At 47.2% G+C, this 18,017-nt stretch overlaps 1 protein-coding gene across 2 annotated transcripts; it reads right to left on the minus strand.

The window, feature by feature from the left end:
- Positions 1-13,663: 13,663 nt before the first annotated feature.
- Positions 13,664-17,312, minus strand: Exo5 (exonuclease 5). 2 transcript variants are annotated; one of them, XM_055611514.1, is made up of 2 exons: positions 16,746-17,312; positions 13,664-15,143 (listed from the first exon to the last, which is right to left on the minus strand). In XM_055611514.1, the coding sequence occupies exon 2, from the start codon at positions 15,127-15,129 to the stop codon at positions 14,011-14,013; it is 1,119 nt and encodes a 372-aa protein (XP_055467489.1). In that variant the 5' UTR covers positions 15,130-15,143; positions 16,746-17,312; the 3' UTR covers positions 13,664-14,010. The 2 variants fall into 2 exon arrangements, with proteins under 2 accessions (XP_055467489.1, XP_055467490.1); XM_055611515.1 differs by having other exon boundaries at positions 13,664-15,316.
- Positions 17,313-18,017: the final 705 nt, after the last annotated feature.

Genomic DNA, 18,017 nt, shown 5'->3' on the forward strand with positions numbered 1-18,017 from the left:
CTTAGGAGGGTCAAAAGTTCCAACCATCCTGGGCTACATAAAATAGTACCGGGTCTCAAATCAAACACGATGGCTGATCCCAGCACTTGGGAGGATTGGGGTTGTAAGGGCTGCATATTGGTTCTAGGCCATCCCAAGCTACAGAGTGAGACCAGGTCTCAAAACACCAAACTAGGGTCAACAAAATGGCTCAGTGGGTCAGGGTGCTTGCTGCTAAGCCTGGTCACTCAAGTTTGATCCCCAGGATCCAAGGATAAACAGACTATAAGCTGTCCTCTGACTTCCACATGTATATGCCACATGCCCCTCCCCCAATAAATAAAAATGTATTGTGGGGGTTTGAGTAAGAAAGACCCCCATAGGCTCATAGATTTGAATGTTTAGTCCCCAGTTAGTGAACTGTTCGGGAAGGATCAGGAGGTGTGGCCTTGTTGGAGGAGGTGTGTCACTGGGTGTGGGCTTTGAGTTTTCAAGAGCCCACACCAGACCCTGTGTCTGTCTGTGTGTCTGTCTCTCTGCATCTCTTTGTGTCTCTCACTGTATGCATGTCTCTGTGTGTGACTGTTTCATCTTTCAGCCTCCCCTCTGTATGTCTTGCCTCTATTTCTGTCTGTCTGTCTGTCTGTCTCTGTGTGTCTCCCTCTGCCTCACTTCTCATCTCCCCTTTCTCCTCTGTGTATGTCTGTCTTGCCTCTGTTGTTCTGTATGTCTGTCTGTCTTGCCTCTGTCTCTATCTCCTTCTCTCTCTGCCTGTCTGTATTTGTCTTTCTCTCTGCCTTTCTGTCTGTCTCTCCTTATGTGTGTCGTCACCCTGTCTCATCTGTCTCCGCCTGTCTCTCTTCTGCAACTTATAATGGGTCAGTTGTGAAATGTCAGTGGCTGCTTCAGTCGTGCCTGTTTTATGGGTTGCTGTGGTCATGGTGTCTCCTCATAGCAATAGAACAGTAACTAAGACAAATACCAAAGCAAAACAAACCTACCACATTAGAAGCAACATGATACAATGATGGAAACTAGATGCCTCTCCTAAGATCAGAAATAGAAATAAAAAGATGCCTGTCCCTAACTACTTATATTGTACCAGCAGTCCTAGACATTAAGACAACAAAAGATAAACAAAAGATCACAAATCAGAATAGAAAAAGTAACATTGCCTTATTTACAGGTAGGATGATTATATAAACAGGAAATTGCACAGAAAAAAAATGGTTCGTAGTAATAAATTTGTCAAGTATCCAGGGCACAAGTCCAACATACAAACATTTATTTAACTGTTTCACCCTATAAAAAAAAATCATACAATAAAATCTAAAATCATTGTCTTTTTGAGACAGGGTCTTACCATGTAGCTTCAGCTGGCCTGGAACTTACTGTATAGATCAGGCTGTCCTCCAACCTGGGATGATCCTCCTGCCTCTGCCTGCCAAGTGAGACAATGCTATTTATAACAGCATCTAATAAACTGTAGAGAAAGGAAAGGGTGGTGAGATGGCTCGGTGGATAAAACACTTGCTTGCAAGCCTGAGGGCCTGCATTAGCGCCCCAGAATCCCGTGATAAACACCAGGACTGAAAACAACCCGGCAGCCAAAGGGATAGTTTTAACTTCTGGATCACTGTCCATCCCAGAAGGAAGTTGGAGTAGGAGTAAAAGATGGAGCCACAGAGCACTGCTGCTTACTGGTTTACTTCCTCTGGCTTCTGCTTACCTGCTTTTCTTCTGTAGCCCAGGACCACCTGCCCAGGGATGTCACCACCAGACAACCAATTCCTCAGTTGAGGTTCCCTCCTCCAAAGTAGCTGGTGTGCAACAAGCTAGCAAAACCCTACTAAGTACACTAGGAAAAGTGGGAGGAGAGAAATGGCTCGGAAAGTTGTCCTCTGACCTCCCTACATACACCCTGGCACATTTGTTGTGTACAACATACATACCCAATAATCACAAAATGAAGCCGGGCGAGGTGGCACAGAGCCTGTAATCCCAGCACTCCGAAAGGCAGAGGTGGGCAGATCACTGTGAGTTCAAGTCCAGCCTGTTCTACAAATCGAGTACAGGACAGCCAAGGCTACACAGAGAAACCCTGTCTTGAAAAACCAAAATAATAACAATTAATAATAATCACAAAATGTTTATAATAGCATCTAAGAAGGTAGGGATGAATATAAGAACTAAACACCAAAAAAAAGATGCTGCTGAGAGGGATTAAACATGGACTGAAAGAGACAGTACTATGAGGAAGTCAATTCTGTGGCTGGAGAGAGGAGTCAGCACTTAAGAGCACTTAGCACTGTACCGGAGATCCCGCGACTGACTCCCCGAGCCCTGTGGTGGCTCCTAACCAGCTTTAACTCCTATCCTAGGGGATCAAGTGACCTTGATCAAGTGACCTACGGCCTCTTCGGCTCATTGCACACACGTGGTGCACAGACGTACGTGCTGGCAAAGCACCTGTGCAAAAAACAAAAATGAATGAATCTTTAAAAATGTGTATTTATTTACTTTGGGTATATGAATAATTTGTTCACACATATGTTATTTATGTGCACCCCATGTGCCTGTTGGATCCCCCGAAACTGGGGTTACAGAAACATTCCATTAAGAAAGAAAGAAAGGAAGGAAGGAAGGAAGGAAGGAAGGAAGGAAGGAAGGAAGGGCTGGAGAGATGGCTTAGCGGTTAAGAGTACTGGCTGCTCTTCTGGAGGTCCTGAGTTCAATTCCCAGCAACCACATGGTGGCTCACAACCCTTTGTAATGGAATCTGATTCCCTCTTCTGCTGTGCATGAAAACAGTGTTCATATACATAAAGCAAATAAATCCTTAAAAAAGAAAGAAAGACTCAAGGGGACCACAGACATCAAAAAACAAACAAAAACACTAAAATGAGAAATGGAATAGACCCTCACAACTTTACGATAGACAATAACATCTTAGAATATAAAACAAAAGAAAAAAGATACCTTGGATTTTACAAAAGTTAGATTTCTTCTCTTTTTCTGAGACACTATTAAGATTCCTAAGAAGCCAGGCATAGCGGCTCCATCCTGTTATCACAGGCCTTGAGTGGTTGAATTAGGATTGCTGTGAAATTTGAGGTCAATGTGGGCTACATAGTGAATTCAAGTCAACTTAGACTATGTATGAGACACTATCTTAGAAAAAAAAAAAAGAAAGGAAAAAGACTTATTACAAGATGAGTCAAAGCTAGGCATGGTAGCACACTCATTTAACCCTCGGGAGACAGAGGCAGGTGGATCGCTGTGAGTTCCCTGCCATCTTGGTATACATAGTGAAATCCAGGACAGCTAGGGGTAGGTAGAGGAACCCTGTCTCAAAAAATCCAGATATAAATAAACAAGATGGGTCAAACAGGCTAAGAGATTTAAATAGACACACTATAAAACTACTAAAGGATCGGCGAGCCCGGGAGAAGAGTCTTAGCGTTAATCAGTAAGGAAATAACCTGTCCACGCCTCCGCTTAGAATGAATGACTGATGATGGTTCCAGCTTAGGTGGGACACGGAGCGGCATTTCTGAGACAAATATAAGATGGTGCAGCCGCTTGGGGAAACAGCATGGCAGTCCCTCACACCGTGAGCACTCTCACCACGAGACACAGCAGCCGCGCCTCAGTGTTTATCAGGGGTAATGAAAACCTACATGTTCCCAAAGGCGCGCACATTCAAGGCAGCTGCATTCATTACAGCCCCAACTGGAAACGATACAGTTTTCTAAGCTCTCCGCGGGGGTTCCGCCCAACTATTGAAACCAAATAGTAATTTGAAAGAGGGACTTTATTAATTAATTATATAATTACTTTAGTTGGGTTTTTGGCTGGTTAGTTGGTTTGGTTTAGTTTTGGGTTTTTCGTTTGTTTACTTTTGGTTGATTGGTTCTGTGGGGTTTTTTTGGGGGGGAGGGAGTTCGAGACAGAGGTTCTCTGTGTAGCCTTGGTTGTCCTGGACTCTCTTTGTAGACCAGGCTGGCCTCAAACTCACAGCAATCCGCCTGCCTCTGTCTCCCTGAGAGCTGGGGTTACAGGTGTGCACCATTACACCCAGCTGCGTCTTTTTAAAGACGTGTTTTCACTCTGTAACCCAGGGTGTCTTGGAACTCGATGTGTAGCTTAACCGGAGGCCAGGGAGACCTCACCATGCCCAGCTTAACAGGGAAATTTTAATGTTAAAAGACAAAAACAGTTTGGTAAGTGTGGTGGCTCGTGCCTGTAATTCAAACACTTGGAAGCAGAGGCGGGAGAATCACGGTAAGTTCATGGCCAGCTGGAAAAGCCTGATACAGTTCAGTGCGAGAGTTCTCGCCTAGCACACACAAGGCCCTGAGTTCAGTCCCCAGCACCTTAAACAGAATGCTCTAAAGACTATCTTAAGGCCGAGGGAAGGTACCCAAAGAGCCGAACTGGAGGAAGGGACTCTCCCCTAAGCAGCCCAGACTTGGTAGACCCGTGCGTCCAGGCCAGCAGAAGTGTCCAGAAGAGGCACGGAGCTACCTGCAGACGGTGCGGTGCATAGCCTGGTGTCCACGTGGGGCGGGCTGCGGGGAAACACCCTCCAGGGAGCTGGTGAGCGCTAGCTGGGAGTGGGAACACGGTTCAAGAGTGTCCGAGCCGGCCGACGTGGGCAGTGTCCTCAACAGGCGCACTGTTGGAGGTGGCTCTGGGCTAGGGCTGTACTTTTGCAGGTGTTAACCTGATGAGGGCCCAGAGCCAGGGCGAGATACTCCCAGATGAGATTTCTGTGCAGTAGAGGAGAATGAAACAACTCGCCAGAACCAGGAACCTAAACGCAAGCTCCCTCCCGCTGCAACGGCTCCGCAGCGCCACCTACCGACGAAACCTCATGCTCCCACTGAAGGAACGCCTTAAGGCACAGGTTCTCAAGCTGGGGGTCGCAACCCTCTGGGGGTCGCACACGTTAGCGATCTAGTCTGTGTATCAGATATTTGCACAGTGATCCATAACAATAGCAAGGTTACAGTTATGAAGTAACGAAAAGAATTTTACGGTTGGGGAGGTCGCCACACCATGAGGAGGTTATATTAAAGGACCCGGTGTTAGGAAGGTTGAGAGCCGTTGCCTTAAGGAAACCGTGCCACTAGGGAGAAGCAGGCGATGGAGGTAGACTGGAAAAAGGGACAGATGTGTATGTAGCTGCTGCATCGACCCATAGGTGCAGTGGGAAAAGCCACCTGTGCCATATTGGGATGGGCAACTATTTGACACTACTGTTTACAAGCAGCAGCAGAGATGAACTGCAAAACAATTGACCCCGCACACAAAGGGTAAATATCATTACGAGAAACTGGAGAACACTCAAGGCTAATCTTCCCGGGTGCGGGGATGGGAGGAGAGTGTCACTTAGCAAACTGAGCCTAATGGCTTAGGCTTGTGATTCCAGAACCCGGGGAGCCGAGGCGGGAGGATAGTCTGGGTTACACAGCCACACCCTATTCCCCCAAACAAAACAACAACAACAAAAGGACTGTGCTGCATCTTCTGGACTTATACCTCCGGAACGCCCATTTTAAAATGTCATCTGGGACTAGGAGTCCGGTGCAGGATGGAGTCTGCCAACCTTCCCAAACCTTGCTCCCAGGGAATCCCTGGTCAGGAGCCATTTGAAAGGACTGGAACTTTGGTAAAGAGAACACTGGAAATGTATCTTCTCCCAGGAGGTGGACTATGAAAAAGGGAACGTCTTCATGGCCAGAGTGACTTATTCTAGATTATTCCCGGGATACAGCTGATATGGTACACCGGCTCAGGAAGCTTAAATCATGGTTGGGCATAGAGCATGGGAGCCTGCCTTCTTTTCAGTTAGTATACTAGTTTGATTTCCACAGCCATGATAAACGCCATAGCCAAAAGCTATGGGGAGGAAAGGGTTGATTTCATCTTACAGTTTGGAGTCCTTCCTACAGGGAAGTCAAGACAGGAACCTGGAACCAGGAACTGAAGCAGAGGCCAGGGAAGAGCGCTGCTTACTGGCCTGCTCTCTCATATACTCCAGGACCACCTGCCCAGGGGGTAGCACTGCCAAAGTGGGCTGGGCCCTCCCACATAAATCATCAATCAAGAAAATGCACCAGGTGGTGGCGGCACATTCAGGAGGCAGAGGCAGGTGGATCTCTGTGAGTTTGAGGCCAGCCTGGTCTACAAAGCGAGTTCAGGACACCCAGGGCTACACAGAAAAACCCGTTTAAAAACAAAAACAAAAAGCAAAATTGAAAGAGAGAGAGAGAGAGAAAGAAAGAAAGAAAAAGAAAATGCACTATAGGCTAATCTGATGGAGGCATTTTCTCAATTGAGATTTCCTCTTCTCAGATGCCTCCGGCTTGTGTCAAGTTGACAAAAAACTTACCAGCACATTTAGCCATCACCAGTCACCCAGTTTCCATAGTTTGGCCACAGGTCCAGGTTATGTGAGGGAACAATGACAAAAGAATGACTCATTCAGGTTGGCTATTGTGGCCCATGCCTTTAATCCTGTCACTCAGGAGGCACAGGACGGTGGATCTCTGAGTTTGAGTCAGCCCATTCTACAAAGGAAGCTCCAGGTCAGCCGGGGCTACATAGTGAGACTCTCTCCAAAGCAAACTGGCCCATCACTGAGTAGGGAGGAGCAGCCTGCCAAAGAGAAGGAATCGCTAGAGATTCCACCGACTTCTGAAAGTGACTCATTGAGGAACTGGCACATAAGAACAGCACCTGTGCCAATAATAACCGTGAGAGCAGGCTGTGAAGCGGCTCAGAAGTGTGGCAAGCGGCTCCTTCACAAGAAAAGCCTCGCAGTGGCTCACTGGCTAATACCTTCCATATGGGTGGTAGCATGGAGGTTCACAGTCTTAAGTTATTTTTACATCTGTATATTTGCCTCAAAACTTCATTGATTGGTAAAGAGTACCTTCCAAGACCTGGGGATGAAAATCCAGGCTAGTCCTAAAACTATCAGCTGTGCATGGTGGGATACACCTTTAATCCCAGCACTCTGGGAGCAGAGGCAGGGTCTCTGAGAGTTCAAAGCCATCCTGGTCTGCAGAGCGAGTTCCAGGACAGCCAGGGCCATATAGTGAGATCCTGTATCAATAAGAAGAGGAGGAGGAGGAACAGGAGGATGAAGAAAAGGAAAAGAGAACGATCTAACCCATAAACGTGTACACACACCCCTTTGTGGACATGTTTTAGGAGACTGGTACTTGTTGGGAAACACGCATCAGGGAACTGAGTGTCTGAGTTATCCGGACAGCACTATCCTAGCCCACTTAGGGCTTCTGAAGTTGAGGCTGTACAGAGCCAGCGTCCTGACTGAAGCACAGTCGGCCTGAGGAAGTCATCAAGTCCCTGCCCATGGCGACTTCCTTCTCTGCCAGCACAGCTGGCACCCTGCTCTGGTGAGGACCAGCACTCACCACACAAGATGTGTCTTTGCCTTACGCAGGTGAGAGCACCTTGAGAGATCATCTTGAACACAACTCCCTAGCTCCTCCTGGCCTGTGCTATCACAGTTGAAAGTTTCTCTGCGTAGGTAGGAGAAAATCCTGCAGGTAAGAGGGAACTGGGAAGGGGATCCCAAGTAGTCGGCCAACCTTGCAGAAGGCATACCTGATCGGAAGCACTCTAGCCTCTTGTTTGTATTAAAGACATTTTCTCCTGCTTAACAGAGCACAGAGGCCTGGGCTGGGTACCCACATATCAGGCAAAGTGGGGAACCAGGACGACCTGGCCAGACCCAGAACCTATCCCAGCCCATTCCTCCTGCATTGGGAATCATTCCAAACACTCAGTTTATCTAAAACAAACATACTGATTAAAACCTCTCTTTTATTTTTATTTTTTTATTTCTGTTTTTTCTAGACAAGGTTTCTCCATGTAACCCTGGCTGTCCTATAACTCACTCTGTAGACCAGGCTGGCCTTGAACTCATAGAGATCCTCTCAAGTGCCTGATCCCCACAAGAAAATATTTCATGTGGGCTAGACGGATGGTTCAGTAGTTAAGAGCACTGGCTGTTCTTCCAGAGGACCCCGGTTCATATTCCCAGTACCCACACGGCAGCTCACAACTGTCTGTAATCCCAGGTCCAGAGGATCCTCAGACAGACAGACATGCAGGTGAAACACCAGTGCACAGAAAAATGAATTAATCTAGAAAAAAAACAAAAAACAAAAAACATTTAATGCTAGACACAAGCTGCTACAGCCAGTCCACCTCGACATTTCTGGAGCCACGAGGCAGATTATGCTTTCTTGCCCATCTCCAGAGGCCAGGAAGTGAATCCCACAGGCTGAGCTGTCCCTCTTTTCTCTGTAGTCCTGACTTGAAGCTTTAGCTCAAGTGCACAGAGTGCCTGGAGGCAGCAGACCCAGAGCATACAACTCTATTTGGAAAGAATCTGTGTTAACAGCTAGACAAAGTTCCTAAATATTGTCCCAGGAACTGAAACTTCCCAAGAGAGTGAAAGAGGGAAGCCATGGACTGCCGGGAATTGAACTCTTAGCTGCCTCGACTCAAATGAGGAACTTATGTTAGCCACACTGGGGGCAGGGGGCCCAGTCAGTGCCCTTGCAGGGGCGTGAAAGGACAGCTACTCACAGTGCTGCCTGAGGGCACTGAGTGCTCACCAGAGGAAACCAGGGGACAGCAGGTGGATGGATTTCAGACCGTTGCAAGCAAAGCCACAGGGGACTGAGGAAAGTGCAAACCCAGGGCTCTCCCAAACCTGCCTGAAGCTTGTAGAAACCAGAGACTCCTAGTATAACCAAGAACAGGCTTGCTGCTCAGCAAAGCAGCCCACACATGGCGAGACTTCCAGCTAAACTATGGCAGGAACTCCTGGGGCAGCTGTGGCCTGTGGAGCCAGCGAGGGATTCTTCCTGACTGAGTCATCTGAGGTGGTATCTGGGCCACGTCTTCGGGTGGCAGGCTCTAGGAAGGGCATGGATGAAGGCAGCTCTTGCTCTTTGCCTGCTTGCACCCACTGTTGGGATCAGTAAGCAGGCACTTCTATGGCCAGCTCCAAGGGACCTGATAGAACGGTTATCAGGCATTTGTAAAGACACCCTGACCACCTGGAATTACCTGCGCATGCCCTTGATCACCCTATAAGAGAACTGGAACCCTCCCCCCTCTCTCTCTTCTTCCTCTTCTGCTCCCTGACTCTCTCTTCTTCCTTCTCTTCTCTTCTCCTCTCTCTCTCTTCCTTTCTCTGTCTCTGCTCCCTTCTCCCCCCTTCCCCTAATAAACCTCCCATGTGGAACCGATCTCGTGGCGTGATTTGTGAACCCGCGTGTAACCTTCACATTCGCATGTTTTCTAACACCCACCCTGCTGTCAAATCCATCCCTTCACTAGTGTCAGAGCCCACTTCTTTGGGATTCCAACGTACATTGGAAACCAGCTGAGACATTCAGCCTTGTGGACCAAACAGCTATTGGATTCTTGGATATTCTTGGGAGACATCCATTGCTGGACTAGTCAGACCACAGCCTATAAGCCACTTTAATAAACACCATTATATATATGAATAAATAAACATATATAAATGAATATATTATACATATTCATTTAATCAGTGCTGTTTCTCTAGCAAATCCTGACTGACATACAAAACTTAAAAAAAAAAAAAAAACTGGGTTGTGATGGCACAAGCCTTTAATCCCAGCACCCAGGAGGCAGAGGTAGGGGGATCTCCGAGTTTGAGGCCAGCCTGGTCTACAAAGTGAGCTCCAGGACAGCCAGGGGTACACACAGAAAAACTCTGTCTCCAAAACAAAGACAAAAACAAAATCTTGGGCTCTGGCAGCAGGGAATCAGGCTGCACGTTATCTTCTTCTGGCACTGTGACCTTGGGAAGCTTGCTTAAATACTCACGGTGTATGTGACTCAACTTTATTAGCTGAAAATGGTGACAACCGTGGCACACACAGCGTAGGATCTGTACGAGAATTAAGATTTAACAAGCTGAGCAAACACTTGTAACCCCAGGTCTGAGGCAGAAGGAATGTAAATGTGAGGCTAGCCTGGGCTACACAGCAAGTTCCAGGTCAACTTACAACTACATAGTAAGACCCTGTCTCAAAAGAACCCAAAAGAAAAAGGTAACACACAAAAGAATTAAAAGAATACATGGCACATGTAACCACAGTCAAGTGGTTATTATTTTTAAACAAGAAAGGGGGATTGAGGCAAAAGTAATGCTTTCCAGGGCTGAAAGTGTAGCTCAGTAGTGAAGTATTTATTTCCCATATACAAGGCTCTGGGTTTGGTCCTCAGCACTATCTATTTTTAAAGCCCCAAACAACAACACAGCCTGAAAATGCCCTCACATCATTGCTTATAATTTGAAAAAGGTGCCAGCAACTGACTGTCCATTAACAGGTTGATTTTCCTTATTCCTATTCTGTATCCATGATGTGTGTGCATGCGCCTTTAAGTATGTGAGTGCAGGGGCTGGAGAGACGGCTCAGAGGTTAAGAGCACTGGCTGCTCTTCTTAAAGGTCCCAAGTTCAATTCCCAGCAACCACATGGTGGCTCATGACCATCTAGAATGATATCTGATGCCCTCTTGTGGCATGTAGGAATACATGCAGGCAGAATACGGTATAATAAATAAATAAATAGATCTTTTAAAAAACATTATGTGAGTACAGGTAGACACCTCAGGTGTCAGTCCTCAACTTTTTTTGAGACAGGGTATCTCTTGTCTACCATTGTGTAGGCCAGGCTAGTTGGTTCACAAACATCCAGGGATTCCCTGTCTCCAACTCCCAAGTCACGGGACGAGCACTGGTTAAAGATGTGCGTGACTACACCTGAATTTACATAGATCCTGGAATTTGAACTCAGGTCCTCATAATCACACCGCAAGCATTTCCCCTGCCAAGCCACATCCTCAGCTCAAGGATGTTTTAGTCAAAGGGCAGAATACTAAGTATCATCTGAAATGTAGATGAAGCTTGCAAGATGGCTCAGTGAGTAAAGGCATTTGCCGTACAAACCTGACAACCTAAGTCCAGTTCCCAGGGCACACACAGAAGTTGGAGCAAACTGACCCCACAAAGCTGTTCTTTGACCTCCACACCCAGGCTGCGGCATGCACACAGTAACAATAAGTTATTGAATACTTTTCTGCTCTGTCCAACCTGCTGCCCAGGGGTGGCACACACCTGCAGACAGCGATGCATACAATCCAGAGCAAACTCATGAACTTACCTGAAATGTCATGACATCTGTGACTCAAGATGTTTGCAACTTGATGATGCAATCAATCCTCAATCGTAAATGTTGCAGATGACAATATCAAGTTGTAACAGCAAAAGATTGGACATGCTTGAATCAAGACTTTTCTCATCGGGGCAGGATGTGCTGGCATGTGCCTTTAATCTCAGCACGTGGGGAGGCAGAGGCAGGTGGATCTCTGTGAGTTCCAGGCCAGCCGGCTCTACATAGTGGGACTCTGTCTTAAGAGACAAAAACAAATGTCCAGGCTATCTGTACAAGGTACACATCGAAACATTGGCCCCTTCCTCAGTGTGTCTGCACAGATCAAGCTAAGTCCAAAGCCTGACAGGATCAGAAATGTGAAACACTTCCGGTATCATAATCTAAACAGCCCCAAAGACTGAGTCACAGGAAGAAAACCTGGGGCATGTTTCAGAACAAAAGCATTGTCTTCTGTGGGGCATAACCCACTACTTACAAACCCCAGGAGCTCGGGAGGAGCCTCAGGGTCTGCGCTGTGGATGACTGATACTGGAGTTTAGCACAATGCCTAGCACTTTGGTGTTACTCAGTAGGTGGGAAGAGTTAGCACTGCTTTTCCGGTCTCCAGGTTGAATGTGTGTGCTCGTGTACAGCTCAAAAGGGTCTCTAGAGGTAATTTATTTCACTTTGTACACGTGTGTCCATGTGGCACACACACATATGGGCAGATATGTGTAGAGGCCAGAGGTTAAATATCAGGTGTCTTCCTCTACTGCTCTCCATTTTACGTTTTGAGATGGGGTCTCCTGCTGAACCCGGAACTTGCCATTTCAGCTAGACTGACTAGTGAGCTTCAGGGATCGGCCTTTGTGGGGCTGGGGAGGCTGTGTGATGGGGAGCCCTGTGAATGGGGAAGCCAACCTGGAGCAAGAGTGAGGTCCAGGCCATGTCCAAAACCCGAACATCTTGTCCTGTGACCGCAGATGCAGTGCTCCTCCCTCCCCGCCCTGGGCCTGCGTGTCACCTAACCTTTCAGTCCTCACCTCCGCCACCCTTGAGGAGGTCAGGGAGCCTGGTGGCCAGGTTACAGGCCAAACTTCCCTTTTCCTTAGGTCATTTCCAGCATGCACCTGTTATTCCTCTTCATGCAAATAAGGTATTCCCAGCACCTTAGCCCCAGCCAATGAGGTACCCTCCCTCCAGGGCCCGCCTACCCTCTTACCCACTCCCCAGAGGTTTAAGAAGCCTTTGCTCCCTCCAATTAAATGGGCTGCTCAAGGAAGCCCGCCTCCCAAGAAGTCCGTTTCTCATGGTCACCCGCCACCTGAGGTCTCTGACACCCCGTTCCACTCCCCCATCAAGCCACAAGTCATGATAGCGGGCAATCATTAAAGGAGGGGGCGCGAACTGTCTCCTGCCCACCGCTTTGAAATGAGTCCTAGGGATCGAAGTCAGGGTCCCCTGCTCATCCAACAGCACTTGACCAAATAAACCATCTCCCTAACCCCAAGGTGACCTACTTTATCTACGACTGTAATGGTTGATCTTCTATTATTATTACATCCATCTAGTGTACGTGATCAGAGGACATTGGTTCCCTTTCCACTATGTAGGTAATGAGGAATTAAATCAATCCCCTCCCTCCCATCCATTAACCGTTTTCCAACAGTGTCTCCACCGTGCCCTTAATTTCCTGGTGATAGATATCCAGCTTGTGTCTCTGGCTTCTTTGTTGACATTTGAGGGGTTCCTCTGCTTTCTGGTACACTGAAATGAGTCCCATTTAAGTAGACAAATGGACTCCAAAGCACCTAGGAGAAAGAGCTGCTTCTAAAAGACAGCTGCTGAGGCCGATCCCAGGTGAAGCAAGTTATTTCCTCACACCTAGGCATTCAAGAACTCGCAGCCAGCTGACAGGAAGGAGGGTGTGCGTTCCCAGGAAACAAAGCTTACATTTACACCATTTTCCTATCGGGTGCGGGCTAGGAAATCTAGGTCTTCGCCATGGGGACCATGTAGTTTGAATTTATCTGGAGCCAAACCGTAATGGTTGTTAGACTATTTCATTCACCTGACGATGCGCATCCGGATAGATTTCAGGTTTCTGTTATTTGTGAATGTGTATTTTTTTCATATTTCTCATTGCACACATACGACTTTATCTTGGCAGATGGCCAGGAGTGGAATTGCTGGATTGTACGTGTGAATACTGTAATTTCATAGATATTTTTCATCTAACAATTTTGACTTAGGATGACGTCTAGCATTATCTCTCTGACGATATTTATTACGCTTACTTTAAATTCGTGGTCTGCTTGTTGTAGCTCTAATTCTAAAATGCTTACGCAGGAAGTTAAAGGATCTTGATACCATAGAACTATGTATAGTACAGTGGTCATCTTTAAAGGACTGAGATCAGCAAACACACAAACATCAATTCAACTGTTCCAGAGAGCATTTCATGTTTATTGTGAAAATGTAAAAAAATAATTTTTTTTCATCAAGAAGAAAAGATTTATCAGAACCCAAAGAATTTCCTTGAGAAAACAGTGATTAGTTACAGATACCTTTGCAGCAGACATGATGGATATGTCTTTTTTTGCGATTCATCTCAAAGCTCCAAGGTCGCTCTAACCCATCTCTCCATACATTCCTGATCCTTGGGCCTGGGTTGCAATGTTATTAAAGGTTGTAGACATAAAAATAAAAAAACACCCATGAAAGTCAAGCTGAGAGACTGGTCCTTTTAGATATATTGAGAACAGAAACAATCAACGTTTCTGACCTTTCATTCATTTCAACTTCTTGGTTTTGGGCTCCAAAGGAGAGCTGAGCACTCCACCGCCCCTCCCCCACGCACAGATGTCTCCATAGTCACAGGACCGACACTTCCATGCCTCTTCCACATCAACCCCTTGAGGATCTCGGTGGCCCATCCAGTAGGCCACGTAATGCTGCACCCTGCTTTTCACTTCTTTCTCTTCAAAGGCGACAATCTCTGTGCCCAATACCGTGGCGGTCTCTTGATGGACATACTCAAGTTTTAGGGTATCAATAGCCGGGAGATCAGACAGCGTAAGAGATAAGAAGATCAGTTCCGTGAGGTCACCCAAAGACTTGACAGAGACGCCCCCTTGTCTGGCATGCCTGAGCACGGCAGGTCCCAGCGGCCTGTCTGGACACAATTTAGTGTGGTGGGCCAGGCTAGCAGGGGTCACCTTCCCTTGTACCATGGCGTCAAAAAGACACTTGTAGAGGCTGACTTGAAAACAGTCTTTCTTTCTCTGCGCTGACAGGGGGAGCACAGGGCGCCTCCGTGTCTTGAGTTCGGCCAGTTCCAGTTCCCCCTTGGCTGTGTAGTGCAGCTCATCAATCACTCCAACAAGAAATATTCCCTCCACCTCCCCAAACACTGGAAACTCTCTGACGCGCCCTTCTGACTGTAGGGTGGGAATCATTGATAATATGTTTAGAAACTTAACTGCCCAAGCATCTTCTCTGGTGGTGATGGGGACGGTTACAAGGTCATGAAGTTCTAGTTCTTTGGCAAGGTGGATGCTAGCACCAGTGTCCAAAACAGCTGCCTTCTCAGGTGCTAACGACCCAGGAAGTTCCTTCCCATACACCATTTGCAATTCACACCAGTTCTGGGTACACAGGTCAGTGACATATAAATAATTCAAGTGGAATCTCTCCATGGGGGACAGGACATCCAAGCCTTCTTTCCAGGTTTGCAGGCTTACAGGTTTGTCGTCCTTCCCAGGGAGCTCAGAAGAGCCAGGCTTGCTAAGTGAAACAGCCGACGCTTTGGCATCTTCCAAGTCCAGACACTCTACCAACTCGGAGTCACTCAAGTCTGAGAACCCCGAGGCTTCTGCTGAAGCTGTCTCCTCTTCCCCAGCCTCGGCCATGGTACAGCGCTAGACTGAACAAGGAGGGACACAGATAACAGACCAAACACTGTCAAAGACTGGCAAATTCCTATGGGATAAAAAAAATCCTGGTGCTGGCTGACCCATTCATTCATTCATTTCAGCAGTGGGAACTGAATCCAAGGTCGTCTGTGTGCCAGGCAAGTACTGTACCACATCTCTAGCCCTAAGAAGCCAAGTTATTTACGACTAGTTAGTAACGTCAATGAGTTACACACAGGTACACTTTAAAAAACGAGTCTTTGTATTTATCCATTCATCCATGTCTATTTTTGTTTTCACTTTTAGAGAGAGAATCCTGGTCATTGCATAAGTTAATTTAAGTGGTCTGCCACTGAGCTATAACCATAGCCCAGCAGAATTTTAACCGTAGAACTATTTTGTTTTACTTGTCGATCTGCCACTAACATACTGTAGATGACTTTAATAAGAAATTTTACTTTTCTTGGCCTTGATTTCAAGTTTTCCCTGTACTCGGGAGATGGAGGTAAGAGGAATCAGAGTTCAAGGTCATACTCAACTACAAAGCCAAGTTGTGCTTGAGTCCCCCCTGGGCTCCATTAAATCATGGTCCAAAACAATAGCAAAAAAAACAAAAACAAAAAACCAAGAACAAAAAATACACACATAAAAATTACTCTTATGACCTTATAAATGACTTTCTTTATACAAATTTGTGTCAGCCATTAAACTGGTGCTTGCCATTAATTTTCTCTTCTCTTTCAGTAAGAAATTAGCTTACGATGAAGGTCTATTAGAACAATTGAAAATACAAAAATCAGTGTACTGAGACAAGAGCTTCACATTAACTTAAAAGACGACAGAAGTTCACACTGATGTACAATTTAGACTCAAATGCACTAGCTTAAGACATTCTTACGCTGCTAAAAAAAAAAAAAAAAAGTTCAGAAAGGAGAGTGATGCAAAATCCAGGGTTGACACGCGATGACTTGCCTGGACCAGCGTTTTCAGATATACCATAGATTAATTATAAAGGTACGACATCATCCAATAAATGCCTCATTTAATAAGACTTTCTTTTTGGACTTTTGACTTCTTTTTGCGCGGGGGAGGGGTCAAGACAGGGTTTCTCTGTGTAGCCTGGGTTGTCCTGGAACTCGCTCATCTGCCTGTCTCCACTGGGGTTAAAGGCCTGCATCCCCACCACCTGGCAGGCTTCTCACTTCTTAACGATATATAAATATCTATATTTAAAGTATTTTATGTATGAACAAATGTTTTAAACGTGCATAGGTGCAGCTAAAAATTATTAGGTGGGAAAAAAAAATGAGATGTTCAAGAAATATCAACAGTCTAGGGGGCCTGCAGATACGGGTCCTGAATCGAATCTTAAAAATCCCAGTACAGTTTGCTGGGTAAGCTACTTGTTTCCTGAATAATCTTGGGCACATTTTAAAAATAATTCCTGATGCTGGCACGTCTTTAAAAATAGAATTGGCAGGCTAATCCTTCTATGCCTCCTCAGCTAACATACAATAGATGGCGCTCTCCCTCCCCTTCCAGAGGAAATGAGGGCTCTGCTATGTATTTGCTCGCTCCGAAAAACATAAACTTTAGGAGAATTCTGTACTCACCTGTGCTGGCCGGTTCTCCCCCTCCCCCTTGCAGGGAAGGGCGTACATTAAATTGGCAAAGCGAGGGGAGATGAGCAGGCCCTTGGGGCCTTGCTATGATAGAATGTAGACTCCTGTCCCCTTTTCAGCTGACCCCTCCCTCACATCGTGGTGTTTCCACTCGAGCCACACTGCAGGGACGGCCAGAAATCCTCCTAACACCGGCCCCTCCAGGGCAAGGTCTCCAAACTTCCCTCTTCTTCCCAGGTCCCGGAAGGGGCTTCCTGATCCAATCCCTGCACTTGGTTGTCAGTTCCGCCCTTCCAGGTTCCCAGCGGCGGCCTGAGGCCGGGGGCCCCGCCTCGCTGCCCGCCTCGGTCTTTATCCTCTGCGCCCTGGCTCGTTACAGGCTTCCCCGCGGGCAGGAGGGTGCTTCCCACTCACCGCTCCCCACGCAGCCCCTGTCCCCCGGGTGGGCCACGCGCACCCTCAAGTGTACAGAGCCTACGTGCCAGGCAGGATGCCTTCTCGGATCGTGCCGGGCTCGGATAACGGGAACTCGGCAGGACGGGTGCGCCCGAAGGCCTTCGCCCCAGTCCCAGAATTCCTGGCGGCGGTTCGAGGACCGCCCCTGCCCGCATCCCCTCGCCCCGGCGGCCCCCGGTTCTCGCGAGACTGGGGCTGACTGTTGCTGGACTTAGTGTCTTTTAGCCCAGGGTCTGTCTATCTGTCACCGTCCGGGTGCCCTGTGAGGAAGGTTTTGGTGGTCACCTCGCTGACCTCAATGCAGCTGGCCTCTGACACCCCCGGACCCCGAAACTAGATCTTAGCACCTGGCTTTCCCAGCTAACGGAACAATTACGAACTCAAGATTCAGAGACGCTGGCGGTTGTCAGTACCTTTGGTTTTGTTTTGTTTTGTTTTGTTTTGTTTTGTTTTGTTTTGTTTTGTTTTGTTTCATCCTTCTTATTGAACTTCAGCTGGGGTACTCCTGCTACTGCTCTCGCGGTACTGGGACTACAGGCATTGTGCCCCTAGATTCAGACTCTTTCTTTTTAATGTTTGCTTTTATTTTATGTGTACAGTGTTTTGTTTTTTCCTGCATGTATGTCTGTGCTACCTGCCTGCCTGGTGCCGTCAGAAGCCAGAAGAGGGCCTTAGAGAGCCATGTGGGTCCGCAGAAACAAGCTCAGGGCCTCCGCAAGAGCTGCTAATTGCTCTTACCCTCTGAACCACCTCTCCAGCCCCATTTGTTTCTAGTTTTGAGAAATACTTCCCAGCCCATGCTGTCCC

The sequence above is a fragment of the Psammomys obesus genome, unplaced genomic scaffold, assembly GCF_907164565.1.
Source record: "Psammomys obesus unplaced genomic scaffold, mPsaObe1.curated_primary_1811, whole genome shotgun sequence".
Lineage (NCBI taxonomy): Eukaryota > Metazoa > Chordata > Mammalia > Rodentia > Muridae > Psammomys > Psammomys obesus.